Below are 23,607 nucleotides of genomic sequence, written 5' to 3' on the forward strand. Positions count from 1 at the left end.
TTTAGTAGCTTTTAACCATCGAACCGATCTCGAGCCCCGGAGTCCCGGTGTTGCTTCGCCCTGGGTCTCCCCAAGCACATCAACCTGCCCGTCAGACAGCGGCTGCCCCGGGGGGGGGGGGGGGGGTCAGCGAGGAGCACAGCTCCCACCCAACCCAGCTTCTAAGATGCTCAAAAGGGACCTCACACGGAGAGGGGCCGGGGAAGGGCAGAGCCCGGGACTATTGCCCAGAGCCCGGGGACAGCAGCGTCCCCCCAGAGCAGGGGCCTGGGAACCGCGCGGGGCTCCACAAAGCTGGAGCTCCAAGTTCAGGCTGGCGTTCCCAGGGAGCAGATGGTTTTGCTGACTTTTGGAGGAAGGGGAGCAGGGCAGGGCGGGGGGGCAGCGCCTGCAGCAGGGCTGGGCAGGGTGCGGATCAGCTCCGCCCGTGCCCAGGACATGCAGTGCCCCGTCCTAACCAAAAGCTCCCTTCAGCTGCAAAGGAGAATGACTCTAGTCCCGATTTAAATGACGTATCCTGTTCTTTGGACGAGCCAGCTTCTTCACAACCCACACCAAATCTCAACTCTGCAACTCTTCTTACCCAAGCTCAGCCCAGGGCAGGCACGAAACCCTGCCCAGCCTGGGCAGAGGCCTGCTCCTGCACACTCAACTCAGCACCATAGATGGAACAAAGCTTTTTTTTTTTTTTTTTTTCCTCCCCTCCTTTTTTTATTTCTATTACAGTTTTAAAGTCAGAACTAAAATCAAGCCAAGCTGAGGTTGTGATGGTGGTTCTGCTCTGAGCTTCCTGTTGCCGTACCAGAACAATTCTCACAGCACAGAGACAGTGACAGATTGGCACATTAGGGAATAGGTGCTATAGGAACCACACAGTTCTTAGAAGCAAAAGATTTCTTCTCCCCCCCCTCAAAAAATAATCCACTTAGTTCACATATTTTCTCCCTATACTGTATATATATATATATGTTATATATAGACACAATTTTCTGGTAAACATTTACAAGATATTGTAAAGAACATTGAAAAGATATATCTCCATTTGCGAACAATGCACACTCACATACTTCAGTATACAAGGACACACAGTAATGTACAATCAATAAATAAATACTTTTTCCCCCCAGAAGTTATTCAAAAAACACTGCTATTGAGCGGCCCAAAGACACTCTCAGTTAATACAGACAGCAAATATTGTGCAGAATTTCTTGGCTGTTTTTGTTTAAAAACCAAGGAAAGGAAAACAGAAGCTTGAGAGATAAAGTGTCAGCAACGTTGCTTGACAAGACCGTATTTAAACTGACCTACTGGTTCGTGTCCCTCAGAACGGGGGGGGGGACAGAGCGCTTCCCTCCCCCTCGGGGGGAAGGTGATGCAGGCAGCCTGCTCCTGCCCGAGGGTCCGGAGGGAACTGCAACAGCCCGGCAGGGTGGGCATGAGCTTTTCGCTCTGCTTTGTGGAAAGATGAAAGATTTACACACGAACTGGCAGATTCGAAGCTCAGCTGCCTTTGTTTCCCACGCCACTACAGACCAAGCACTCTTTGGCGGTTTTATGCAGAAAAATCGCTTCAAAGAATTTCCTAGGTGGTTGGTACACACTTGCTTGTTGGGATTACGAGACATGAAAGGTTCCCCACTGCTCTCACCCCCTCCTGCCATCCTCTTCCCCACAGGGTTCAGTAGACACTACCGTTCCCTGTTTTTTCTAGCTGCAACCTCCACGTCCCAGCAGCGCAGAAAGATGAGCTGGTTTGCTCAGAAACTGCAAACCGCTTCACCACGCTCTGCAGAACTTTTCTGAAGCAGCAGTCGTCTCTTCTGCAGATTTACATCTGTTCTTTTTTCTGCAAGCAACGTCTGACATATGCCACAAATAAATACGAAACACAGTCAGCACAGACAGATGTCCCACAGAAGGAGGGAAGGGCCCCTTTTCCCTTCTGGGGAGCAGCACTCCAACAGCAAGAGAAGAGCAGGGCCTATCTTGCAGACGGGAGGAGGAGAGCACACACACAGCACACATCGCATGGAGGGGGAACACAAATTTTTGCAGCAAAACTTGAGAGAAAGTACCCTTAGAGAGAGCTACAACCCAGCGTCCTCCCTGCTGCTGAAAGCACACGTTCACGGCAGCCTCCCGTGGCCGTGACAAAGCCCTCCCTGGCTGAACTAGACCTACCGACAGCCTCCACCTCTCCTTTTCCTTTATTGTTTTTACCTGAGTTGAAAATTGAATCCAAACCCTCCGTAGCGCAGCCGTAGCATGACACAGCAGCTCAGCTCTCACGCTGGTAGTGCTGGAGAGGCACTTCATGCTGTGTGCTCCAGGGGCTGCCACGCTGGAGAGCCACTGCAGGAAAAGTGGCCACAGAAGTGCATCTTCCAAAAGCAAACAGGGACCTTGGGCTATTTTCCTCTTCGCATGTGAAAGGAAGAATTCTTTCTCGCGTGTGAAAGAAGACCACACCAAGACCTAACTGGAGACTTTCAGTGGACTTGGGGGCTTTGCAGCCAGCCCCAGAAGCACACAGAAAACCTGCAGGCACCAAGGGGATTGTTTGCACTGTCTAGCTTTGAGCAGCCGGTCTTTCCATTAACAGAGGAAAAGACAGACACCTTCAGTGGGAAAGTCAGGACAGTCACCGAAGGCAGGAGCTCTGACTTGCCTTGTGAGGAGCTCCCGCCTAGCAGGGGTTGCAGAGGAACAGTAAGGAGACCAGACTCCTAACACGAGCAGCTAGAGTAAGGCAGGTAAGAAAACCTCAAGTCTAGAGTTCCCAGAGGAGGTTAGGACCAGATTTTCCAGTGTTCAGAGCGTGTTACAGAGGCTGGATTTTGAAAGAAAAACCCAATGCTGAACGTGGAGCTCTTCTGAAAATTCATCCAGAGATGAAACTCTTGTGTGCTCAGATATTGTAGTAACAAACAACCTAAAAATCCCAGGGAGAGACCAGAGCCCTAAAGAAAATACTGAAGGGGATGCTACGCATCAAGGGACAAGATCAAAAGAAGAGGAATTTCTGTGATCAAAGTCCCTCCCTGTTACTGGCAGAACCTCATAAAGTTTGTAAGAAACTGAGCACCGGCAGCATCCCTGGGTCGCCCAGGCTTGCAGGGCTGGCTGGCTTCCCCGTGCCACAGGGTAAGGGCTCTCCAAGGAAGCAGCTTTATTTTCTTGCAACAAAGGCTGTCGAGCCCGAGCTGGCCCCGGGGGGAGGGCTGGCAGCTCTGCTCTCCCAGACCCCCAGCTCTGCCCCGGGACGCCGGCAACTGCCTCGGCAGTTGTGGTGGTAACCACACTCGCTGCCCTTTGGCTGCAGCGAGGCAAGGAAGCGACTGCCTGGGTCCTGCTTCCAAAGCAAGTCCTTCGCAATTAAATGCAATTGTACGGATCTTTGGTTAAGTCACTGAAGAAGGCTGCAGAGATCTGAGCCGGGGGCCCTGGACCTAACACTGACCACAGCACTTGGAGAGCTAAGGGTACTTCCAGTTTAGACAGCAGCATGTGTCCCACTACCTTATTTCCACAGGTGTGGCACTTGGAGAAAAAGGAGAAGGGGAGGAAGCATTGAAAGGGAGTCCCGGCTCTTTGTCTGGATGCCTCGTCTTCCCCATGTCCTTCATTTGTTCTCGATCAGAGTCTGGACTTTATAGACAAGGTCCCGAGCCAGCTTCAGGATCTGCTTGGTGTTGTGCCGCTCAGCCATTTCTGGAACAGAGACAGAAGGAACCCACAAAGAGGCTAGACCCGAGCAGCCCGGCATCGCGAGGAGAGCCCCAGCCTCACAGCTCTCTGCTTCTCAGCCGAGCTCCTGGCGGGATCCGAAGCTGCGAATTCCTGCCCGAGTTCCCCAGCACCACCCCTCGCAGCTGCCTGACTCTTAAGAGCCATCACTACCCAGCTCGTCTCGGGAGGATTACAGCCAGCAGGAAACACAACCTATGCTCACAGCTCCCTTCAAGCACGGCAAGGGGGGCTGTTGCCAAGGACTGCAGGGCAGCTCCCCCCACGCACCGCCAGACCCCCTCAGAGCCTGGCTGTTCAGGGGCAAAGGGTCTCTATACCATCGTGTTCCAAGCACCAGCATTGCACAACCATCCACTGCTCTGCTTGTTTTAAACTTCTACCAGTAGAGCCCAGATATGACTGTCTATAGGCAGGCAGACATGTGCTGCCTACCTCTGAGCAGCTGCCACAAACTCAGCCCAACAGAACAAAAGCTGTACCATTGAAAAACTTGATGATGTCTGTAAAATCCATGTTGTTCTCCAAGATTATGTCCCGGTACATTTCCACCAAAGCCAGGGCTATGAAGAGCACATAGTGTGCAGAGGAAACGTGTGCAGCTGCCCAGATGGTCTCCCAGACGGCGAACACGTCATCATACACCAGCTCTGTTAAGAGAGGAAAAAGCCCAGCAGTTACTACACCAGCCACGGGTTTGCAATCACCCTGACTCACGGAGTTCACAGCAGCACTGGGAAGACACGCTGGGTGGTTCCTTCCCACAAGAACCTGTTCCAGTTGGAAGCAATAAGCAAGTCATCTGTAGAGACAAATATTCAGGCCTGCAGCAGGTGGCACAGGCTTCAGGACACAAACCCGGTGGAGGCTCAGCAGCAGCTCCGGAACAGCAGGTTCTGCATCTAGAAAAGTCAGCCACAAATCTACCGGGGAAAAGCAAAACAGGAACACGTGCTGAAAAGTCAAGTTCAAACAACTGAAGTTGCAGAGTGTATTGAGAAGCGCGGAATCATGGCAGACCCTGCCTTCCCTCCCCGTTTGCTGGTCTCAACTGCTTCCCTCCCAGCACATACCTCTCTTGAAGTCCAGGAGAAACCATCGGTAGCAGAAGTAGAAATGAGTGTAATCACCGTTCTGGTGCATCAGCTCGAAGAGCTCAGAGTCCAGAATCTGCCAAGAAATCAAAAGGAAACTCATCAGTGTGCACCAGAGGCACCAGCCCTTCCTCTGCCTTCCTATTCCCACTGCTCTCCTGCTGCACCACAACATCTTCCACGCAGCTTCTTCCTCCTCTGCAGCCCTGGCACACATTACTCCAAGCTGTCTTTACAGCCCGCTGCTCTCCCTCCTGCTTCCCACCACTGAAAGCTCCTCTCAGCCCCTCCCGAGAACAGCTTTCCCCCTCTGGCCTGAGGGGCTGCCCCGTCCCCGTGCCAGGACCCCCCGACCTGGATCAGGGATCTCATGTTGGCAAAGTGGGTGTCCATGGCTCCTCCGTGGGGGAAGTTCTGATTCATCCTCTTCATCAGCTCGGTGAAACAGCTGAAAGCCAGAGCCTCTGCACAGGGGAGGGAGACAGTCACTGCTCTGCTGCACCCACACCCCCACACCCTGCCACCCGCACGCAGCAGGAATATCCCTCCCTGCTCCACACACACACAGAGCCAGGGCTGCGCAGCCGGGACCGGCCTCGGAAACACCCCTCATGCTGAAAAAGGTCCCCAGGCTGGGCTCCCGGGAGTCAGGCAGCATCAAGGACAAACGGGACCCTGCCAACAGCCACCCCACACCACCGAGCCCGCGACCCTCCCACTGCAAAGGGCCACCGCCAGCCCAGCACATCCCCCCCCCACGCAGGTATGGGGGAAAGCCAGAGCAGAGCCACCCGCTCACCGTCATCCAGGATGACCAGGAGAGGGGCTAGCAGGTCACACATGCCCTGCACGTAGCCAATCTCAATGTGCTGCCAGATGTAGCTGTGGGAGAGAGCAGGAAAGGTGACCCGTGAGCCCTTCCCGTGCCACGCGTGAGTGCCACAGCCTGCCACCTCGCTCGCCCGGGCCCGGCCTCCAGTTCCTGGGACACCAGCATCTCCTACCTGCTGCCACCAACGCAGGGCAGCAGGCAGGGAAAATCAGACCTTTTTGTGCTGCTACACCTACGCTCCGTCCCTTTGAGGGCGGCCTGTAAATGATTAAAGTGTCTGTGGTGACTTTCGGGTAAGCCACGGCAGGGTGTCGATCCGGGGCTGGGCCGTGGCCGTTGCGTGGAAATCAGAGCAAGGAAAAGTTAAATCAAAAAGCACAGCAAGGTGGGCTGGTTGGTCAAAGGGCAGAAACTGGTAGAGTCTGTTCGTTTATCCCTCATTCTCACCCTTCCCCCTCAGTCCATCCTCCTGGCTCTCTCTGCACGGTACTGCCTGCTTCGCTTCCCTGGACCCAGCGTCCCAGGAAGCAACCAGCTCTGCAGAGATATCTTCCCATATTTGGTAGCAAGTCAAAACGTGCTCAAAAAGGACTCAGATCCTTGCTGGCGCAAGGGAACGATCTTTTCCATCCTGCCCACTAGTTTTCCAGAATGTGCTGCATTGGAGACCTCATCTCAGCAGAGATCTCCAACTCTGGCTGTCAGACAAAGTGACAGCACTAATGAAATAGCAGCTTCTCCTCATATTTGCAAGATGAGTAACAGTATTTTAGCCTTCACTGCCCCTGAAGCAGCCGCAGCTGCTGAGCTAAAGCTGAATTGAGTCGGTGAATGTCACACAGCAACCCCTTAGTCACAGAGACTAAGCGAAGAGAATCAGAAACGCACCCAGGTTTTGCTGTCTCCTGGGTTCTCGGGTAGGCACTAATCACTGGGTCCCTTCAGGCACTTCCTCATTAGCACTACAGCTCTGCGGGCTAATCCTCATTAAAATATTTTCCAGATATATTCCGGAGAGCAGGTGGGCTGCGCTGGGTTCCGACGGCGTGCCTGGGCAGCCCCAGGGAGCCCTCTGCTCCGGCCAACAACCCAGACACGCGGCAGAGCGGCGCAAGGCAGGACGGCCGGGCTCCTCGGTCTGGGGACCGGGTGGTCCTCGGAGCTGTGGCCCCAGTTTGGGATGACGAGGGGATTTGGGGGAAGAAGTCAAGGAGGCGAAACTCAGGAACCAGAACAAAGTTTGAGGCACCAGCCTCAAGGTGAGTTCGGGGAAACCAACCACCAGTGTCAGGAGCCCACTCCCGCCGCAGCAAGGGCTGGCGGGGCCCCCCCGGCCCCCACAGCTCCCACCTGCACATGATGTTGCGGAGCTTCTCCAGGTTGGCAGGGGTGAAGTACCAGTAGTTGCGGTCGCACCGCTGCACGTCCTTCTCGATGCGGTGCAGGTTCACCGTGTACATGTCCAGTAGCTCCGGCTGCCCAAAACAAAAAGCAAAGTTGATTCGTTTCCAAATAAAAACCAAAAAAAAAGTTGCAAGGGCAACAAAGCGCCAGGGCAGAATTTGGGTGGAAGGTGGAGAGCCCCTGTACACACAGGAATTGCCCAGGGAAAATGCAGGGAAATAGTGGGACACCCAGGAACAAACCCACTCACTGAACCACTTACAGAGTAGGTGACACCCGACGAGGAGACAGCAGACGTTTCGCTGTTGGCCAGGTCAGCTACAGCCAGAGAATCCAGCTGAGGGTACAAACTCTCCATCTCCGGCTCCTCGGAGAGGTTATCCTCACTCTCCACCAAGCTTTGCTTTTCAGCTTCGCTGTCTGCCCAGCTCTCTACCACAGTCAGGGCCACAGCATCATGATCACGCAGGACCCCTGCCGAGCTCTCACCCACCGGAACAAAGTCCACGCTTCCACTGGTGGGAAATTCCCCTTCCAGGCTGTCTTGGCCCTGCAGCTTCTCCTCCTGCCGGGCACCGTCCGGGTCCTGTGGGCCTGGCATCTCAGACCCACCGGCCTTTCCCTGAGAGCTGGCCGAGGATTTGTTGGTTTCCAGGGTACTGTCCTCATTGCTGAAGCTGCGCTCCGAGAAGCCCGAGGCGATGGAGAAGTTCTGGGAAGAGGGGTGGCCAGAATCAGGGGAACACGTGCCGTTGGGAACCGTCCCGTTGGGGATCTTGCTTTGTTTGCCATCTTCCATCTGTTCCACTTCATCAACAGATTCAAACACCTGCAGAGCACGAGCAGAGAGACCCATGAGAGTGAGTAAACCCCCAGCATTCAGCAAACTGTTGGGACCATGGGCATTACGTCCCCAAGGGCTGCATTCAGCAGTTTAACTGCAGCTCTTGGGGACGCAATGCCCATGTTCCCAGCAGGAGGGAGAGAGGAAGATCTGCTCTATGTGTGCAGGACTCATACAAGCAACCAGTGGAAGAAAGCTCAGAGGACTTGAAGGCATTTTAACTTACTAGTGCTGTGCCTGGCTGTGGCTCCACATCTTCGCTATAGCGAGAGACACCTTCAGCCTGAGCATCTAGCTCCCTGTCCCGTTTTAACCAGACTTTTGGAGGAATTTCTGGGCACAGTCCTCAGCCTTTAGGTTCCCCTGCCTGGATTTGGCAGGTCAGAGCTTGATCATTTGCACTACTCGGAGCCCACAGCCCCTGCTCCAAAGGACTACGCTTTACTCAGCATAATACATTGGGCAGAATGTTATTTAAACACAGGGTTACTTCCATATGGAGCAGCCAAGGGCCCTCGAGTGCGAAGGCCACATGGGGGTTGGTCCCCTGAGCCTGGGCAGAGCAGGCTGGTGAATATTAAACACTGCCAAGCAGGGCACAGCTCTGACCTCAGCGGCTCCAGAGGCAGGTTTGAGTGTCATTGCCCTCTTCCAACTACGGCTTCTGTTTGCCAGAAGTCGTTATGGTTATCGACCGGTGATCAGCCCGAGGCGGGGCAGAGCGCTGAAGGCTGTTGGGTGTCTGAACGAGCAAGAGGGGACAAAGAGCTGCCGCTCACCTGCGTGCTGGAGCTGGAGTCGCTCTGCAGCCGGGCGTGATTCTGTCGGCCAGAGCTGCAGCTCTGCGAAGACTGCAAGAGAGAGGGGAAAAGGCCAGTGAAAAGGCGAAGAGCACGGTGTCTGGGGCGGGGGGAGGCTCAAGCCACGCTGTAAGAGGTGGGCACATCTGCACGTAAAGAACGAGCAGAAAATGCCTCCAAGAAATTCTCATATTTGCCCCATGAAAGACATTCACGTCACATCAACTCTGCCGTGCGGATCTGTCACCCAGCGCAGCACCCTGCCCCAGCCCACCACTGACATTTACTGCCGGAGAGGATGACAAAAAAACAAGTTCCATCCCAGGCTAATCCAGTTCAAACACGGTATGTTTGGGTCTGAAAGGAACTGCTTTCTTCTGGCCTTCAGAGAGGTCACGCTGTCTCCCTGCAGTACAAATTTCTACAAATCTCTGTCCTAATTTGGCAGCGAGGCAGCTCAGCCCATCTTAGTTTACATAAACGATGAAGTCACAGGCTATAAAACAATCCCTCTGAGCGTATTAATGTTTTTTCCTTTTCTTAAAGGATAAATATTGATGTTTCAAGTCAGACTGAGCAGAGGCAGCCCCTCTCAAAGTCAACAGCACCCTTTTCTGGCTTCCAGCTGAAACGCAGAAGGAAGCGTCGGGCTTTCCAGCGACCAGCTCAGTGCTCTGCCTCGTGGATTCCCTTCTGAGCAACGAGCCTTCAGTAAAGAACGAGTCCTCCCCGCTCCCCGCGCCAGCCCAGTGCAGGAGCCCGCGGCTGCTCGCGCCGCACGCGAGTCGGGATGTGCAGAGCGTTGCAATGACATCACACACAAACAATAGGGCTGTAAGAAAACACGGCACCTTCAGGGTGGCAGCAGGAGTTGTTCCCACCCTACTATTGTGGGTGTTTGCTGAGCAGGGCTCTGATAGGAAGGGCGACAGTTTTCTTCCATTACCACAGGAGCATTTTATAACAGGAAATTTCAGGCTGAGGTGGGAAAAGGGTGAACCTTTGCACGCATTAACTCTGCCAGCTCCCCTCCCAGTGCACGTTCCGAGAGCAGGCAGGCGTGGACACAAAAGAACCACCGCAGCATTCATCCCCAGCTTTGGGGATGGGAATGATTCCCGGGGCTTCAGCAACGCCGACCGTGCAGCCCACCTCTGCTCACCCCCTGTGAGAGCTGGGCCATCCCCCTCCCGCACACCGACCCCGGTTTGGACTTGCCTCCCCTGCATCTCGCCCTCTGTGCACACACGTAGCCCGCCTGGTTAGGGCCGAGCTCGTCTCTTTCCAAAAGCATCCACACAGACTCCCCAGAGGAAACCAGATGAAGGTCTCCAGTGCTGCAGCTACCAGGCCCCTCTTGGCTTGGTCCCCGTTCGCCTCCGGCGTGGCAGCACGAGGTCAGACAACCCAGCACCGCCTGCTCTGCCGCGCCGGCTCTTCTCCTCCAAGGACAAAAAACACACAGAAACACTCCCTGGCCTCTGCACCCAGCACCGCCTCTCCTTTAACAGGCTTCTCCCTCCACACCCTTTGGTTTGGGCTGTGGATCTGACTCCTCACTGCACTGCTAAAAGCCAGTCCCACGGAGCTGGGTGCTGGGGCCCAGTTCTGTCCCACGATGGCACAAGGCGGCCCTGAGCCCTGCAGGCTCCTTCACAGCCAGTCCCAGAGCCATCCCACTCCTCCGGTGGCCCAGGCGTCCTCTGTGCTGAGCAGCTGATGGAAAAGGGAGCCAAGAAGCCCAACGACCTGTTTCACAGCCCCTCGGTGCCAGAAAAGCTGTCCTCCTCCCTCCCCCTACTTCGACAGGGACTTCCATGGAAGTTTGCACCAGAAGTGCCAACCGGGTAACGAGCGTCTCTGGTTTTCCAGAAATACCCACAAGGAACATTTCACAGGACTGGTAGGAGTATCTGGATTTGGACATGCAGCTCCACAAACGAGTTCTGAGCTCCTGGCTGACTCCCTGCCCTCTCCCTGGCTTTCAGGCCCTCTGTGCCCAGCACCCCCGACCCAGGGTGAGGGATTGCAGAGCCGTTCAGTGCCGCTGTGGATACTGCAGCTGCAAGAACCAAAGGAGATGGTTTTTGACCTCCAATACATCACTCAGGCTGCAGATCAAAACCTCTCAGTCGGTTCAAGAGCACACAGTATGGAAAGCGGGGTCATACCGCAGGAGATGCCACCCCTTACTGTTAAACACTCTGGAAGAGCAGGTGAAAGCAAATGGGTAAGAAAGCTCCAGCCCTAACTCGCTTGGATTACAGCGAGCAACGAGGCGCTGAGGCAGGCAGAGGTCAGGGAAGGAGGGTGAGCAAGAACCGTGTCTCCGTCCCTCCCTGCGGCACAGGAGCCCGGGTGGGCACAGCCCTCCCCGAGCCCCCACACCCCACACCCTCACCTCATTGCTGATCGTCGAGTCCCTGTGCATCATCCTCTGAAGGTGGGAGTCCAGACTGGCCCCGGAGGAGCACTTGGCCAGAGCCGCGGCGTGCGACTCCTTCTCCCGCTGCCGGACGATGGCCTCGCAGCCCAGCCACTCCGCCATGGTGTGCTCGTAGCAGGCGCGGATCTGGGCGTCAGCCTGCAGCGTTTGGAGAGAGAGAGAGAGGGGCGTTGGGCAGCTGTCCTCGGAGGAACCCAGAAGCCAGCACCTCCTGCACCTCCCGAACAGCCCTGCACAGACAAGCTGAGCGCCTGCTCGCGTTAACGACGGCTAGGTGGGACATAAAGTCTCCCGCCTCCGGCACGGCGCCAGCCAGGGCCTGAGCCACAAAACCTCGCAAAAATTAGGATGGAAAAATGACCGCCCATCTCCTTCCTGCCTTCCAGAGGTGCACCACTGAACATCAGCAGCCAGCAGCTGCATCCGCACAGCGCAGGGGCGAGCTTTGTCCTAGCAATTCCTGCTGCTCTGAGGCTTTCTCCCACCTCCTGTCTACAGCTACAAGGGGGACACGACGCCCAGCGGGTTCACAGGGGGGACTGTGGCTCACAGACACTTCAAAGTTGTGAAATATCCAGTGCACACCAGTGCAATACACCAGGCTGCTGAGCCAGCAGCACGCCCATACCAACCTCCTTCCTTTCTGCCTCTGTCATCCCGAACTGATAATGCCCCAAAAGGAAAGGCCAGACAGCCTTCCTGATCTCGTGCTGGATCCCGCCGTAGTAGATCAGCCGCAGCAGCTCCTGGTCCTCATAACTCTGTGGGCAGAGCTGGAGGTCAGTGCACAGATGCAGCCAGGACCAGAGCCCACCAGCTGGCAGATGTGAGGGCAACCCCAGCTCAGCCATGCCACCCTTCAGCACCCAGAGCGCTGCCCAGACGCCGACCACCCACAAACCCGCTGCCCATTTGTTGCAGACGCTCTCTCGGATCTCCACTTGGGCTTAAGCACAGCCAGAGGCCCATGTGGGTGGACATTTCGGGAAGCACTGGCTCACCACAGCCAGAAAGTGGCCCACCAAAGTCACTGCTGGGACTCTGAGCCCCGGCAGCACATCAGGACTGTGGCACTGGTCGCAGCTCTTCAGCTATCCTGCTTTAACAGCGTGCCAGGACCCCCCCTCAAGACCACAGAACTCGGGGTGAGATGCTGCTGCAGACAGGCTCCGAACAGAAGCGTGCTAAGGAGAGCAGCGTTCGTTCCCCAGTGTCCACATGTCAAGAATTAAGAGCCTGGGGCAGGCTGTCTGATTTCTCTCCTCAGGGAACTTCTCAATTTTCTTTACCGGGCCACAACCACTTAAGCGACGCTGCCCTGGCCACCCCAAGCCCACCACAACCGGCCTCTCCCAGGAGCGTTGGCCCTACCGTGCTGTCCTGCAGGTATCTCTGCCATATGTCCACAGTCAGTCCCGAGCTGGCGTTGCAGGGCACGTCAGGAGACACGATGTTGTGGTTCACCAGCGCAGAGAGGTGGGTTCGCACCGTGGAGAGGTGCCTGCAATAGGCCAGCCCTGCATCAGGCAGAAGCAAACATTCAGCCAGGGAACGCAGGGAGCCGCGAGGATGAAGCGCAGGAAAAAAGCTCTGATGAATCTGGTCCCCGAAGGAATCCCTCGGAAGCCACTCCCAGCCTGAGCAGCAAAGCAGGGAATCTACTGGGACAGGTAGGCAGCTCATCGCCTTGTGCCACCAGCGCTGCTGCTCGCTGGGCTCAAGTCCAAGGATCAGAATTCAGACGTTTGCTCCCAGTCCTGAGCATGTGTACGTAGGGCCCTGCGTGCAACAGACTGGTCCCAGTACCCCGGCCACTGCCCTGCTGCTTCAGCACCACTCTTAGCCCGGAGGCCAGGACTCTACCCCTTGCCCATCACACATCTCATGGATGTCACAAGTACTCACAGCCGTAGAAGGCCCGGGAGAGGATTTGGTACTTCATATTGTCACACAGGAGCTTCAGTGGAGCTCTGCCAATAAAAACATACAGGACGTGAGGAGAGGAAATGCTCCCGTGCATTCCCTGCCTTGATCTGACCACTCCAGCTTTGCCTTTAGAGGTGTGCCACGGGACCTCTGCTCAGCTTGAGAGCAGCAATTCTTGCTGCCAGGACATGACCACAGAGCAGCTGAGACATCCCAGGTGAGGGGAGAAGCCTCACTTCAGCCTGGACGTGTCCCACTGGCCCCTGCAAATGGTCCCTGGACAACCGAGCAGCGTGTGAGGCTGGAGACACCACTTGCACCATTATTGCTCTAGCTCAGCCGTCCAGCTGCGCTTCCACCTGTAGCTGTTATTTTATTTTACCTGTATTTCTCAAAGCGAGCAGCAGCAGAGCCATCATACCTCTCGTGGCTGCAGCCGTTGGATGGCCCGCCGTCAGAGGAGCCGCTCTGAGAGCAGGAGGAGCAGGAGGACTTGCGGGTGCTGGGTTGCCACATGGGAGGCAGGCCAGCACCCGGCGCGTCCATCAGGTCCTGGGGCACTGTAAGAGCAGAGAGAGGAGCATCAGCTGCTGCCTGGCTCTGACCCAGCATCAGCTGAGCCACGGGAGGTCAACAGAGAGGGGAGTTTTGATTAGCAAATGCAGCGTCCCGTCCTCTTCCCAAGGAGACTCAGCAATCAGGTAGGACCCACACCAGGTAATCACAGCACCAGCACTCGTGAGCTCGGGAGAGGGGAAAGGAAACAAAGAGCATCGGTAAGACAGAGAGAGAACCATCTGGTAATTAACTACAGTGCCTTCAGCAAGCTAATCTTACTGTTGAGTGCTAACCAAGGCAGAAAACAAACAGCCAACCCAGAGAGACTCAAGAGAAGGGGCTGCAACAGATTGTCACACAAAAAACACGATTGAAATCAACTGTTGTCCCAAGAAGCGTGGCTCACTGGAAGGGAAAAGCCCCCACCTCTCACACATTAGGATCCCATCCAAGATTGAGGGAAAGACTGAAGCATCCAAATCACAAGACCCGAGGTAAAGACTTTGACGAAGAACTTGGGAAGGACAGCAGGAGCAAGAAGCTCTTCATGTTGTCACTCGCTAAATCCCTGCTTAGACTCAGATGTGCTATTGCAACGGCCTCGGACCCTGCCCAGGTCACCTTCATGATAGAGGTGAACCGTGGGATGCAGAAAAAAGATTAATGAAGAATCCTCCTATTTGATCCCCCTTGGAAATTATATCGTGGTAGAAATTCCAGCTGGGAGATGGCTTCCTCACTCGCCCTTGCTCTCGCTGACTCTCCCCGCTTGCGACATTGAACGACTGAAACTGGCAAGAAAAATGTTGAAATATTCCTATTTCCCCCATACTGAGCAGGTGCCGATGGGTCAGGGACAGACCGCAGTGACAGCGGACACCCATGCAGGAATTGTCAAGTGACAACACAGGCAAGCAGCAGCACCAGACACAAACGACAGCGACATTACACTGATGCCGAGCGGCCCCCAGTGTGGCAAGGGGAGGTCGGGACGTGATGGGGAGACTCGGAAACCATTTAGGGATCACCACCATCTTGCTTGCAGCGGGAGTCCTGGCCATCTTCCCTCTCACAGCAGTGATGGAGATCACAGACGCAAGGAATGGATGAAAATTACCATTAATGCTAACTAGAGACACACAGAGAGGACACAGGCACAAATGAAAGGGGAGAAAGGAAGAATCTGTAGAGAAGAAAGAACTGATGCAGTTCCACCCCCCTCTGGGAAGGTCCACAGGAACCACACAGACTTTGATGATGCCAGCGGAGGAGATTGCAGCAATTCATTTCACAGAAAATCTGGCCCCCAGCATGGAATTTTAAGGGGCAGATCAAAAGGAAGCTACAGAAAGGAGCGTCTCTATCTGCTATTTTAGCCTCAATCAGATTTTTATCTGACTCACTGAATTGTGTTAGTCAGCTAAAAGCAGGGAGAACTAAGTATAATCTTCACTGATGTTATGGAGGACAGGAGATGTGACTGTTCCCTTCTAGCCTCAAAATTATAGGAAGACATTTTTGATCAAATTTCATAGCTTTTTAAAAGCGCTCCACAAGTCTTCTATTACACTGTTGTTTTTTCCCCCCTTATACAGTCATCTACTTTAGATGTTCCCAGAGGTCAAAAAAATTGTTCTTAGTACCCCACAGGAGAGTGAGGACAAACGTACAGTCACTTCAGCCAAGCACATTGTGCAGATCATTCACAACCAGACATTAAGAGAGATTGGTGGTTTGGCGAATCCAGCAGCATCCTCTCCCTTGTCCTGTGAGCTAGGGAGCAGAGACACGTGGATCCAGCCTGGCAGCACCCAGAGAAGGGTGCTGTAACCTCTCCTTTGCGCTGCAGAAGCAACGCTGAAGGAACATAGCTGAATTTAATGCAGCACCTGCCGAGTTGGCTTGGTGATAGCAAGAGAAGAATCAGCCCTGGAGGCCTGTGATGGGGAAAAGTGACACCAAAGAACACGATCAAAATGAACCTTTCTACTGAAATTATGAGCAAGAATTTTTTTTTTTTTTTTTCCAACCGTTATGGCCTGTTGAGCAGCCGCAGAGATGAAGGACTCAGTAGCAAGTGAAAGGTTCAAACAAAAAAATAAAACCCCGACGCATACACGGTGTTGAATGAAAGGCAGTACTGTTACAAGCAAAGCCCATTTCTCTGGAACCACTTCCTGGCATGATGGGCCTGTCAGTGCTGCATCCCCGGCTGCTCGTACACCCTGCGATAACCCACCCGAACCACCCTCTGCCAGCGCACTCACCGAATTCAGACTGTGTCCCTGGGTAGATTATTCTGAAAACGTAATCTGTGGCTTCATCATCTTCCTTGTCGGACGCGGACTCGGAGGAGCCCTGGGGACTTCGCTTCCTCAGCTTGGGAAACACCTTCCCCTGGGTGAACAAAACCTGCTCTTCACAAGCCGCCCCGCGCCCGAGCAGGCAGGCCAGCGTAGCCGCTGCCTCGCTTGCCAAGCTCCTGCCCGACAAGAACACGTGCTTCATCAGCCCGGATGATGTTTGCACGTTCCCGGAGCTGGAGCAGCCTTCAGCTTAAGCTTTCAATTACACGGTGAATATAAACCCCCTGTTTGTGCACAGGGTATGTACAACCCACGCAGCACGGCCAGGTCCAGGAGAACCAAACCTATCGTGCCCCGTGGCCAGAGCTCCCACGCCACCTCCTCCCTTCTGATGTGCCCAGAAGGCGCTGGTCAAGGCCCTGAGCTAAACCAAACTGCCACATTTCGAGCCCGCTTTCCTCCTTAGCTTCGGGAGGGGGATTGTTTAAAATGCAGCAGCCGCTAACATCAGGCAGAGGGTCCTCCCCATCGGCTCTGCACAAGGGACAAGCTCGGTTTCGGGGTGCCTACCTTTCCCCGCTGTGACCAGAGGGGTGGATCCAGCTGCCCGTGGGGCAGGAGGCCGTTCTCCAGGCAGGACAGGAACTGCAGTAAGTGCCCTCCTCTGGGGAACCGCAGCGGGGGCCTCTGAATCCCATCCTGGCTCACCAAGACAACCGTTCCACCGCTGTCTACTATTAGCGACAGCAGAGGGAAGACACAGACATGAATGAGGGAAACATTACCAGTCAAAAAGACAGAGGGCAGGCAAGAAAACTCAGGGAATTGTCTATCTGGTATGGAAAAAGATGACTTTCTTCCTTGTTTGGATTCTTCTCCAAGTTTATTACAAGTCTGGGGCCCCGGAGAAGGCTTGCCTGGGAGATCACACCCTTGTAAACCACTGAGCATTGCTCTGCAGGGAGCACTCCCCAGCCAAGCACCACAGCCAGGAGCTGGTTTAAAGGTTTTCCTAGAAGCACTCACATTGTGGTGACCACCCAGAGCTCTGGACATCTGCTCTGGAGCTGAATCAAACCATCCCCACAAGCAAACTCCCCAAAGAAGCAAGTGTCAGGGTGATAACCCCCCTCCAGCAGCCCCCGCTCTGCCCTTACCTTGCTGGTGACAGTGCAAATAGACGATCTCCTCCAGGCGAATAGTCATGGCATAGTCCCAGTACACGCTGGAACAGAGAAAGAGAGGAAGCTGTGAGCTTCAGGGATGCAAGAGGCTCTGCTGCTGTTCGCACCAGCTCCAGACCCTGCCTCCAGCTATCCTGGTGCCAGGGGAAGCTACAGAAAGGCTGAGGTCCCAGCAGCACCGTGACTGCCATGAAGCCAGCCTCAGTAAGCGACAACATGCCTCCAGAACCAGTAACTGTCCCTGCTGCTACAGCTCAGTCAGGGTAAGTCCAGTCCCACCTGCCTTGGGCTGTTTCTCTACCCTCATGTCATTCCCGGGCACAAACAACGTGCCCATGGATGCTGGCAATGGCAGGGAGGGACGTGGAGCTCTGCGAAGCTGAGGACTCTGCTCTGGGCACCCCAGAAAGGACTCACCACCCTGCTGCCGTGCTGGGAGAACCCCATGAACCTGGTGGGAGCAGCCTCGGAGCCCCAAGGGAACGTGCAGTGCAGTCGGAGCCTGGGCTGCTGCTCTCCTGAGCTCCTGTCCCCAAGGGAGGGGGAAATACACCCTCAAAATTCATGAGGTTTTTTTTCAAAGCTGAAAATACATTTAGCCCCAGTTGCTTCTGTCTGAGAACCGTGCTCCCTCTGTACAGGCACCTCGAGGCAACTGAGCAAATCTAGAAAATGCCGGGAGAGCTGCTGGTCATCAGGCAAGGCAGAGGGTCGGAGAGTCGCCAGGAGGAAGACGGGAGAGGGGATCCCACCCAGAGACACGTGGCCTCACACAGGGTTTCATTTCTGTGGAAAGCCTAGCAAGAGCACTGCTCTGTGAGGGTGTCAGCATTTAATAACATCCTACTTCTTTGCAACAAAGGAATTTCCAGATTCTGAGCAGCATTATCTGTCACTTTACAAAAACAGTGCTTAAAATAAATGATCCTGAAGATAGTTAAGGATGGCAAGGGGTGTGTAAGAGTCACTCCTTGTAGATTCATACTTACTCTGTCATCTGACTCCTCTCTTCCTTGGTCACGTCTTGACACTGGGAAGTTTTAGAGCTTAGGCTGATGCCCAAATCAAGAACTCAGAAAAGTAGGGTAGAGATGAAAATAGCGTTTTAGGGGGAGGGTACCAGGCATAAGGGAATGGCCCAGTGGCCAAGAAGAAAGGGGAGATGAAAAGAACACAGGTAAACAAACCCCAAAAAATTAAATTAAAAAGAAAAAAAAAAAAACAACAAAAAACAAAAACCCAAAACCAAGAACAAGTTTTGCTGAAGAAGATCTTTACCCTAGGTCAAAGAATCAGTGTACTAAGCATTTCAGCTTTCCTGGAGCATTTGCTGGTGGAAGGGGATTTTGTTTGCTTTTGTTTCTCATGCAAACTGGGACCTGGTGTGATTCTGTAGTTTGTTATAAGGATTGCAGCTATAAAAGAAATGCCAGCAGTCCATAGGGCAATCCCAGGGAAAAGGGGCATGGCAACACACCCTGCCAAGCAAACCAAGCAGACTGCAGCCTTCCTGGAGGAACGAGCTCCAGGGACACCATTAGATCCAGGGGACTCTGAACACCTGCACGTAGGATCAGGTGCAGACTGCAACCAAAACAGCACTGCAAAATGGCACACACTCAGTCACCGAGGTGTGACTACCCGGGAACTGCTCACCTTCACCCTCTCTGCAGACACCCTTCCCCTCTTCACGAGCGCCTCAGCTCCCCAGATTCATATAACCACGACAAACCTGGAAGTATTGTGTAGGGGGTGGAGAGGGCATTCTCCTGAGAAAATCTCCGAGGGCAATAAATGCAACCACTTTGCACCTTTCAGAACGAGCCCCCCCGCCCAGTTCCCTTGCTGAACACTTCCCAGCAGACGGGCGATAGCACAGCACCTCACACCATCTCCCGCAACCCCCTTCTGCCACCCCCTCAGGCCTCCGTCCCCGTCGCTTCCCCCATTACAGACTCAGGGATGATTGCTTTGCTCTGCAGTCGGTAGGAAAACTCACTGATGGCCTCGGACATCAAATCCAAGCTCTGAACCTGGGGAGCATTCGCCTCCCCTCTGCCCCGCACTGGGGCACGCTCGGAGCCAGTCACCTCTTCTCGTAGTCCAGATCCCCCACAGAGCCGTTCATCAGCTGGTTGGGAGTCCACTTCAGCGCCATGATCTCGGCAGTCTGGTGAAGGGACAGATATCCCGGGATTGCCTCCATGTCATCTCGCTTGAGAAGAGAAACGCAGGGAGAGAACGAGCTGGTGAGAGCAGGCTGGCAGAGGCCAGAAGCAAGGAGCGCTGCCTCAGGCTTCCCGAGGCTGAGCCATGCCCTGGATCACGGTCCTGGACCCTACACCACAGCCCTGCTTGCTGCCCATCCCCTCACCAGCGGCTAGAAACCCTGCAAAACCTCCCAGCAGAGACAACGGGACACCCCACCAGCTTGGAAAAGGGCCGAGAGCAGCTTCCTGGCTGAGGCAAGCTTAACAGCTCCACCTAAGCAGTTTGCATTTCATTTATGGGACTAGAGTAAGCAGAAAGGGACAGGAGGAGGGTTCTGTGGCCTCTGGTCGAGAGCAGGCAGTGCGGGGAGACTGTTTCTACTCAGACAGAAGCAGAGCTCTTCCATTCCACTGGGAGGATCCACATTCACCAGCACCTCAACAAGCACAGGCCAGTCACCGCCTTTTCCCAGATTAAAAATGAGCCTGTGCTTTTCCCCACCAAAGAGCAACCTGGGAGGGAACTACCTGGTGGGGAGCAGAGCAGCATTTGAAAGCGCAGACGCCCCAGCAGGTACTTACCGGCTGCACCAGGACGTTGTTCTTGCCGTAGAGGAGCGTGGCTCGGGAATTCTGGTGCAGCGACTCCACGTAGTCCCTGGCAGACAGCGATGGTCGGTCGTCCATGCTGCCGCTCGAATGCCTTTTCTGAATCTGGAAGAGAGCCACCTGCAAACGTGAGCTGAGCACTGACGCCTCTTGCTTTCAAAAAGCTTCTCCTGAAAGCTCATTCCCTCCTCACTTATACACTCAAGGAATTCATACTAGAAATCTTTCCCTTTGTGTCCTCTAAGAGGATTTATGGCTCTGGCCAAGCTCGATTCTGTACTCAGAGAAGCTCCAGGAGCGTGGCTCTGTTTGCAATAAACCGAGCAGACTTCAGCTGCCTTTGCTTTTCCTTCATACGTGATGTTCTCAAAAGGCAGGGAGACCCCGCGTCGGCCCAGCACGCCTGCCATCTCCACGGCACACGTGGAGCATTTCTGGCTCCAAGACTTTCTTCAGCATTTCTGGCTTGAAGACTTCAAGCAGCTGCCCCTTTTCCTCCTCCTCTCATCAGAGGGCTTCCCAGCCCTTTCCGAACGGCCTCGCGCTGCCCGTGCGCCCCCCCCGCACTCACGCAGAGCGCCGGGCGCTTGGTGGGCGAGTCCTGGCGACAGTGCGAGCTGTGGATCCGGTGCCTCTGAACCAGCTCGTCGGCCGAGGGGTCCGTCCAGAAGTGGTCAGCGGTCTTCATCTTCGTGTACTCCAGCGCGCAGGGCCCCACTGCGCCGAGAAGAAAAAAAATCACAAACGGAAGGAAGTCGCCGGTGGCGTCCCCGCGACTGTGGTCACCCCTCCGATCCCACCCCCCCCTGCCAGCCCAGCAGCTCAGAGCAGGGGTGGCAGCAAGCATCGGGCTCAGCACACCTTGCTGCATTGTGTCACAGCAGCAAAGAATCCAGAGGGGTCAGCAGCCCTGGCAGTGAGCAGATAACCCACCGCCTGACCGGCCACGTGCACACCATCCTATTTGTGCCCGTCAATATTATCGAAGTCCACACACAAAAAAAGAAACCCCCGAGCTCAGCCTTGCAACGTTCCATCTCTATTGCACAGCTCAGCAGCTGTGCAGCACGTGGTCTTTATAAGCGCTCCGCAGGGCGACCTGCCCAGGGCTATTAAGTTTTCCGAAGTTCTTACGAGGAAACAAGTGCATTTCACATCCCAGATCACAGAACTGGGAACACTGGTTTGGAAAGCAAGCTATTGAAGTAGGATAAGAGAAAGGTGTTACCCAATAAAGATGCAAGAATTGGCCCATCCACGGGATCCATCAGGAGAGCTTCTTTCTCGTAGTACTTACTAGAAGGAAAGGAAAAAAAAAAAAAAAAAAAGGAGAGCAGAATGCTGTAGCATTTCAGCCCCCTGGGACTGCAAAATTATAGAGACAGTGGTTTTAAATCATTGTAATGCCTTTCTCTTTCTGTATCACGCCCTGACGATGAGAGGGCAAGAAGCCCTTACTTAGGCTGTTTCTGGTAGCTGTGAAAATCCTGGGGAATAGATGCCCTCCTGCAGACAACTGCAAGCACCACCATCTCCTAACAAAACATCCCAAGGACTGGAGATGGCACCTCTCCAGGACAGGACACCTCAGCATGCAGTTTCCAGAAGGACGACCCAGTCCCCAACAACCCAGCTGTCAGCAGAACAAGCGTCGTAGCCTGTCTTTATTTTAGGGAGTGTACAGCGGCCACTAGCAGCAGGGAATGAGGCAGAGTCCCTGTGCTGGGCACGGAGCAACACAACTGGCCTGTCCCATCCAGGGACTTCTCTGGCCCACCTGGACACAGTTCAGCCAGTCACACCTCCAGCACCATCGGAAGGGGCAGATACTGGTAGAGAGTTGGGACAGGCAAATGGTTGGCCTGTGCCAGCACTCACCTGCTGTTTTCTACCAAGTAATGCACGATTTTATCCAAGACCTTTTCAAAGAGGGCTGTGCGGATCCAGAGGTGCTTGATGGCTTGAGGAGACAGGTTGGGCAGCTTCGGCATCTTGCGCACATTCTCCGGGATGCCCTGGACTTGATTTCGTCTTTGGAGGTAACAAGGCAAAAGACAACATCATCATCACTGGCTCAGCACTGCAGGAGCCCTCACGGCACCTCGGGGGGCAAGGGGCCGGGGTTTCAGCGGTGCTGACCGTGGTGGCTGGGGGATGCCCAGGGAACTGCGTGGGGACAAGGCTCTGGAGACTGCTCCCTTCATCTACTCCACCCCCTACTCCAGAAAGCCCACATCTGCATTTGAAAACTGACTTCACAAAATTGGTTTCCCACTGCAAAGGCGTCCTAGAGCAAGCCTCTGCCTCAGCGGAGCCCTTCAACCCACACACCTTTTCCACTGGTGCCTGAGGAGAGAGGTTCACAAGCAAAGCAGCTTATCTTAGGATGGCATAATGATTCCTGCCCCCAGGTAGCTGCTCCATCCATCTCCCTGGTTCCTGTCCAAGGATGAGTAAGCCACTCTCAGACAGAAGCTGAATTACTGCAGGTTCAAGCCCTGTAGGTTGAGGCAGACCAAATTTGGTTCCAGTTGGTTTAGTGTACTGGTCCATAAACTGTGGAAGTCCAGGAGCAATCACGCCTAGCTGACCCTGAGGCATGAGACAGGGGCGGAGGAAGTAAGAACTTGTCCATCCTAGCTTAAACCACAACTGCAACTCTCAGTCTCCTCAAAAAGCAACCAATTCAGTCAAGATATCAAAAGCACAGGACAGCACTCTGCCCCACTGAAAGAGCAACTCCTCCTGTAGCAGCTCAAGTTGGACATGGCGATCCACAGCCGGACCCAAACTACACACCCACACCAAAACACGAGCGACCAGCAGGACGACCGCAACGCCGGTGCCTTACGCATTCTCGATGAGCTGCTCCAGGTCTTGCACTTTCTTGCAGAGCTCCTCAGCCAGAGGAAAGCTCTTGCCCACCTTCATGAACAGAGCCGCTATCTTGTTGCTGCGCAGGAATCCTGCCGCCCTCCGCTTCAAGCCGTACAAGACACAGGCCTCCACAGCAGCTGCAACAGAGCGGAGCGGTTACTGAAGCGGCAGGAGGACGCGGAGCTCACGTCACAACAGCCGGTCTCCTGCTGCATCCACTTTACTCCACAGCAGAAATGTTTCCCAAGAGGAAACCAGTGCCACGCTCTACTTCTGCCCAAGCAGACAGGAGGTTAGGGAACCCAGATGTTTCTTGACCGAAAGCAGCAGACAGTGGTACAGTTTTTCTGCTTTCAGAGTCATGAGTTCTGGCTGACTGTGTAGAGGTACAATTTTAGGTTTGGAAAGCAAAAAAAGAGAAATTGAGGTTGGTGATATATATTAGAAGTTCAGCTAACCTGAACAAAATGACTAGCATGATGGAAGAAAGTGTGAACCGTGGGTGTGCCAAGTACTTCAAAGTAGAGTTAACTTGTGCCTGATAAAGTAAACGAGGATCTCCCTGAAATCACCTGAGTCAGGCAGAGTAACTTGTTTAGGATTGACTTATCTGACCAACTAACAGCCTAAAGAGACCTTACTAGACTGGAGATGAAATGGGACTGTGCAGCTTTCAGACCATAAAGGTGGTACCTCTGTGCCACCAACAGCAAGCTGCCTGTGCCGACGTGCCAAGCTGGCAGCCTGGATTAGGATTTACTGAGCGCTTT

At 54.3% G+C, this 23,607-nt stretch overlaps 1 protein-coding gene across 5 annotated transcripts in view; it reads right to left on the bottom strand.

Moving 5' to 3' along the window:
- Nucleotides 1-985: 985 nt before the first annotated feature.
- SGSM1 (small G protein signaling modulator 1) overlaps nucleotides 986-23,607 on the bottom strand; it is a 43,427-nt gene continuing 20,805 nt past the window's right edge. For 3 of the 5 annotated variants that reach the window (XM_042805283.1, XM_042805279.1, XM_042805281.1), the window contains exons 4-25: nucleotides 22,812-22,974; nucleotides 21,839-21,991; nucleotides 21,189-21,256; nucleotides 20,532-20,677; nucleotides 19,934-20,065; nucleotides 19,232-19,356; nucleotides 17,115-17,182; nucleotides 16,528-16,691; nucleotides 15,919-16,048; nucleotides 13,515-13,653; nucleotides 13,073-13,137; nucleotides 12,539-12,684; nucleotides 11,800-11,928; nucleotides 11,123-11,305; nucleotides 8,701-8,772; nucleotides 7,340-7,906; nucleotides 7,024-7,148; nucleotides 5,641-5,723; nucleotides 5,196-5,305; nucleotides 4,821-4,917; nucleotides 4,230-4,397; nucleotides 986-3,711 (exon numbers count right to left, since the gene is read on the bottom strand). In XM_042805283.1, the coding sequence (XP_042661217.1) occupies nucleotides 3,623-3,711; nucleotides 4,230-4,397; nucleotides 4,821-4,917; nucleotides 5,196-5,305; nucleotides 5,641-5,723; nucleotides 7,024-7,148; nucleotides 7,340-7,906; nucleotides 8,701-8,772; nucleotides 11,123-11,305; nucleotides 11,800-11,928; nucleotides 12,539-12,684; nucleotides 13,073-13,137; nucleotides 13,515-13,653; nucleotides 15,919-16,048; nucleotides 16,528-16,691; nucleotides 17,115-17,182; nucleotides 19,232-19,356; nucleotides 19,934-20,065; nucleotides 20,532-20,677; nucleotides 21,189-21,256; nucleotides 21,839-21,991; nucleotides 22,812-22,974 (3,122 nt within the window). In that variant the 3' untranslated portion in view covers nucleotides 986-3,622. Of the gene's footprint in view, nucleotides 3,712-4,229; nucleotides 4,398-4,820; nucleotides 4,918-5,195; nucleotides 5,306-5,640; nucleotides 5,724-7,023; nucleotides 7,149-7,339; nucleotides 7,907-8,700; nucleotides 8,773-11,122; nucleotides 11,306-11,799; nucleotides 11,929-12,538; nucleotides 12,685-13,072; nucleotides 13,138-13,514; nucleotides 13,654-14,600; nucleotides 14,781-15,918; nucleotides 16,049-16,527; nucleotides 16,692-17,114; nucleotides 17,183-19,231; nucleotides 19,357-19,933; nucleotides 20,066-20,531; nucleotides 20,678-21,188; nucleotides 21,257-21,838; nucleotides 21,992-22,811; nucleotides 22,975-23,607 lie in introns of all 5 variants that reach the window. The other 2 variants (XM_042805284.1, XM_042805280.1) reach the window with 2 other exon arrangements.

Source organism: Tyto alba, unplaced genomic scaffold, assembly GCF_018691265.1.
Source record: "Tyto alba isolate M040663 unplaced genomic scaffold, T.alba_DEE_v4.0 Super-Scaffold_44, whole genome shotgun sequence".
Classification (NCBI taxonomy): Eukaryota; Metazoa; Chordata; class Aves; order Strigiformes; family Tytonidae; genus Tyto; species Tyto alba.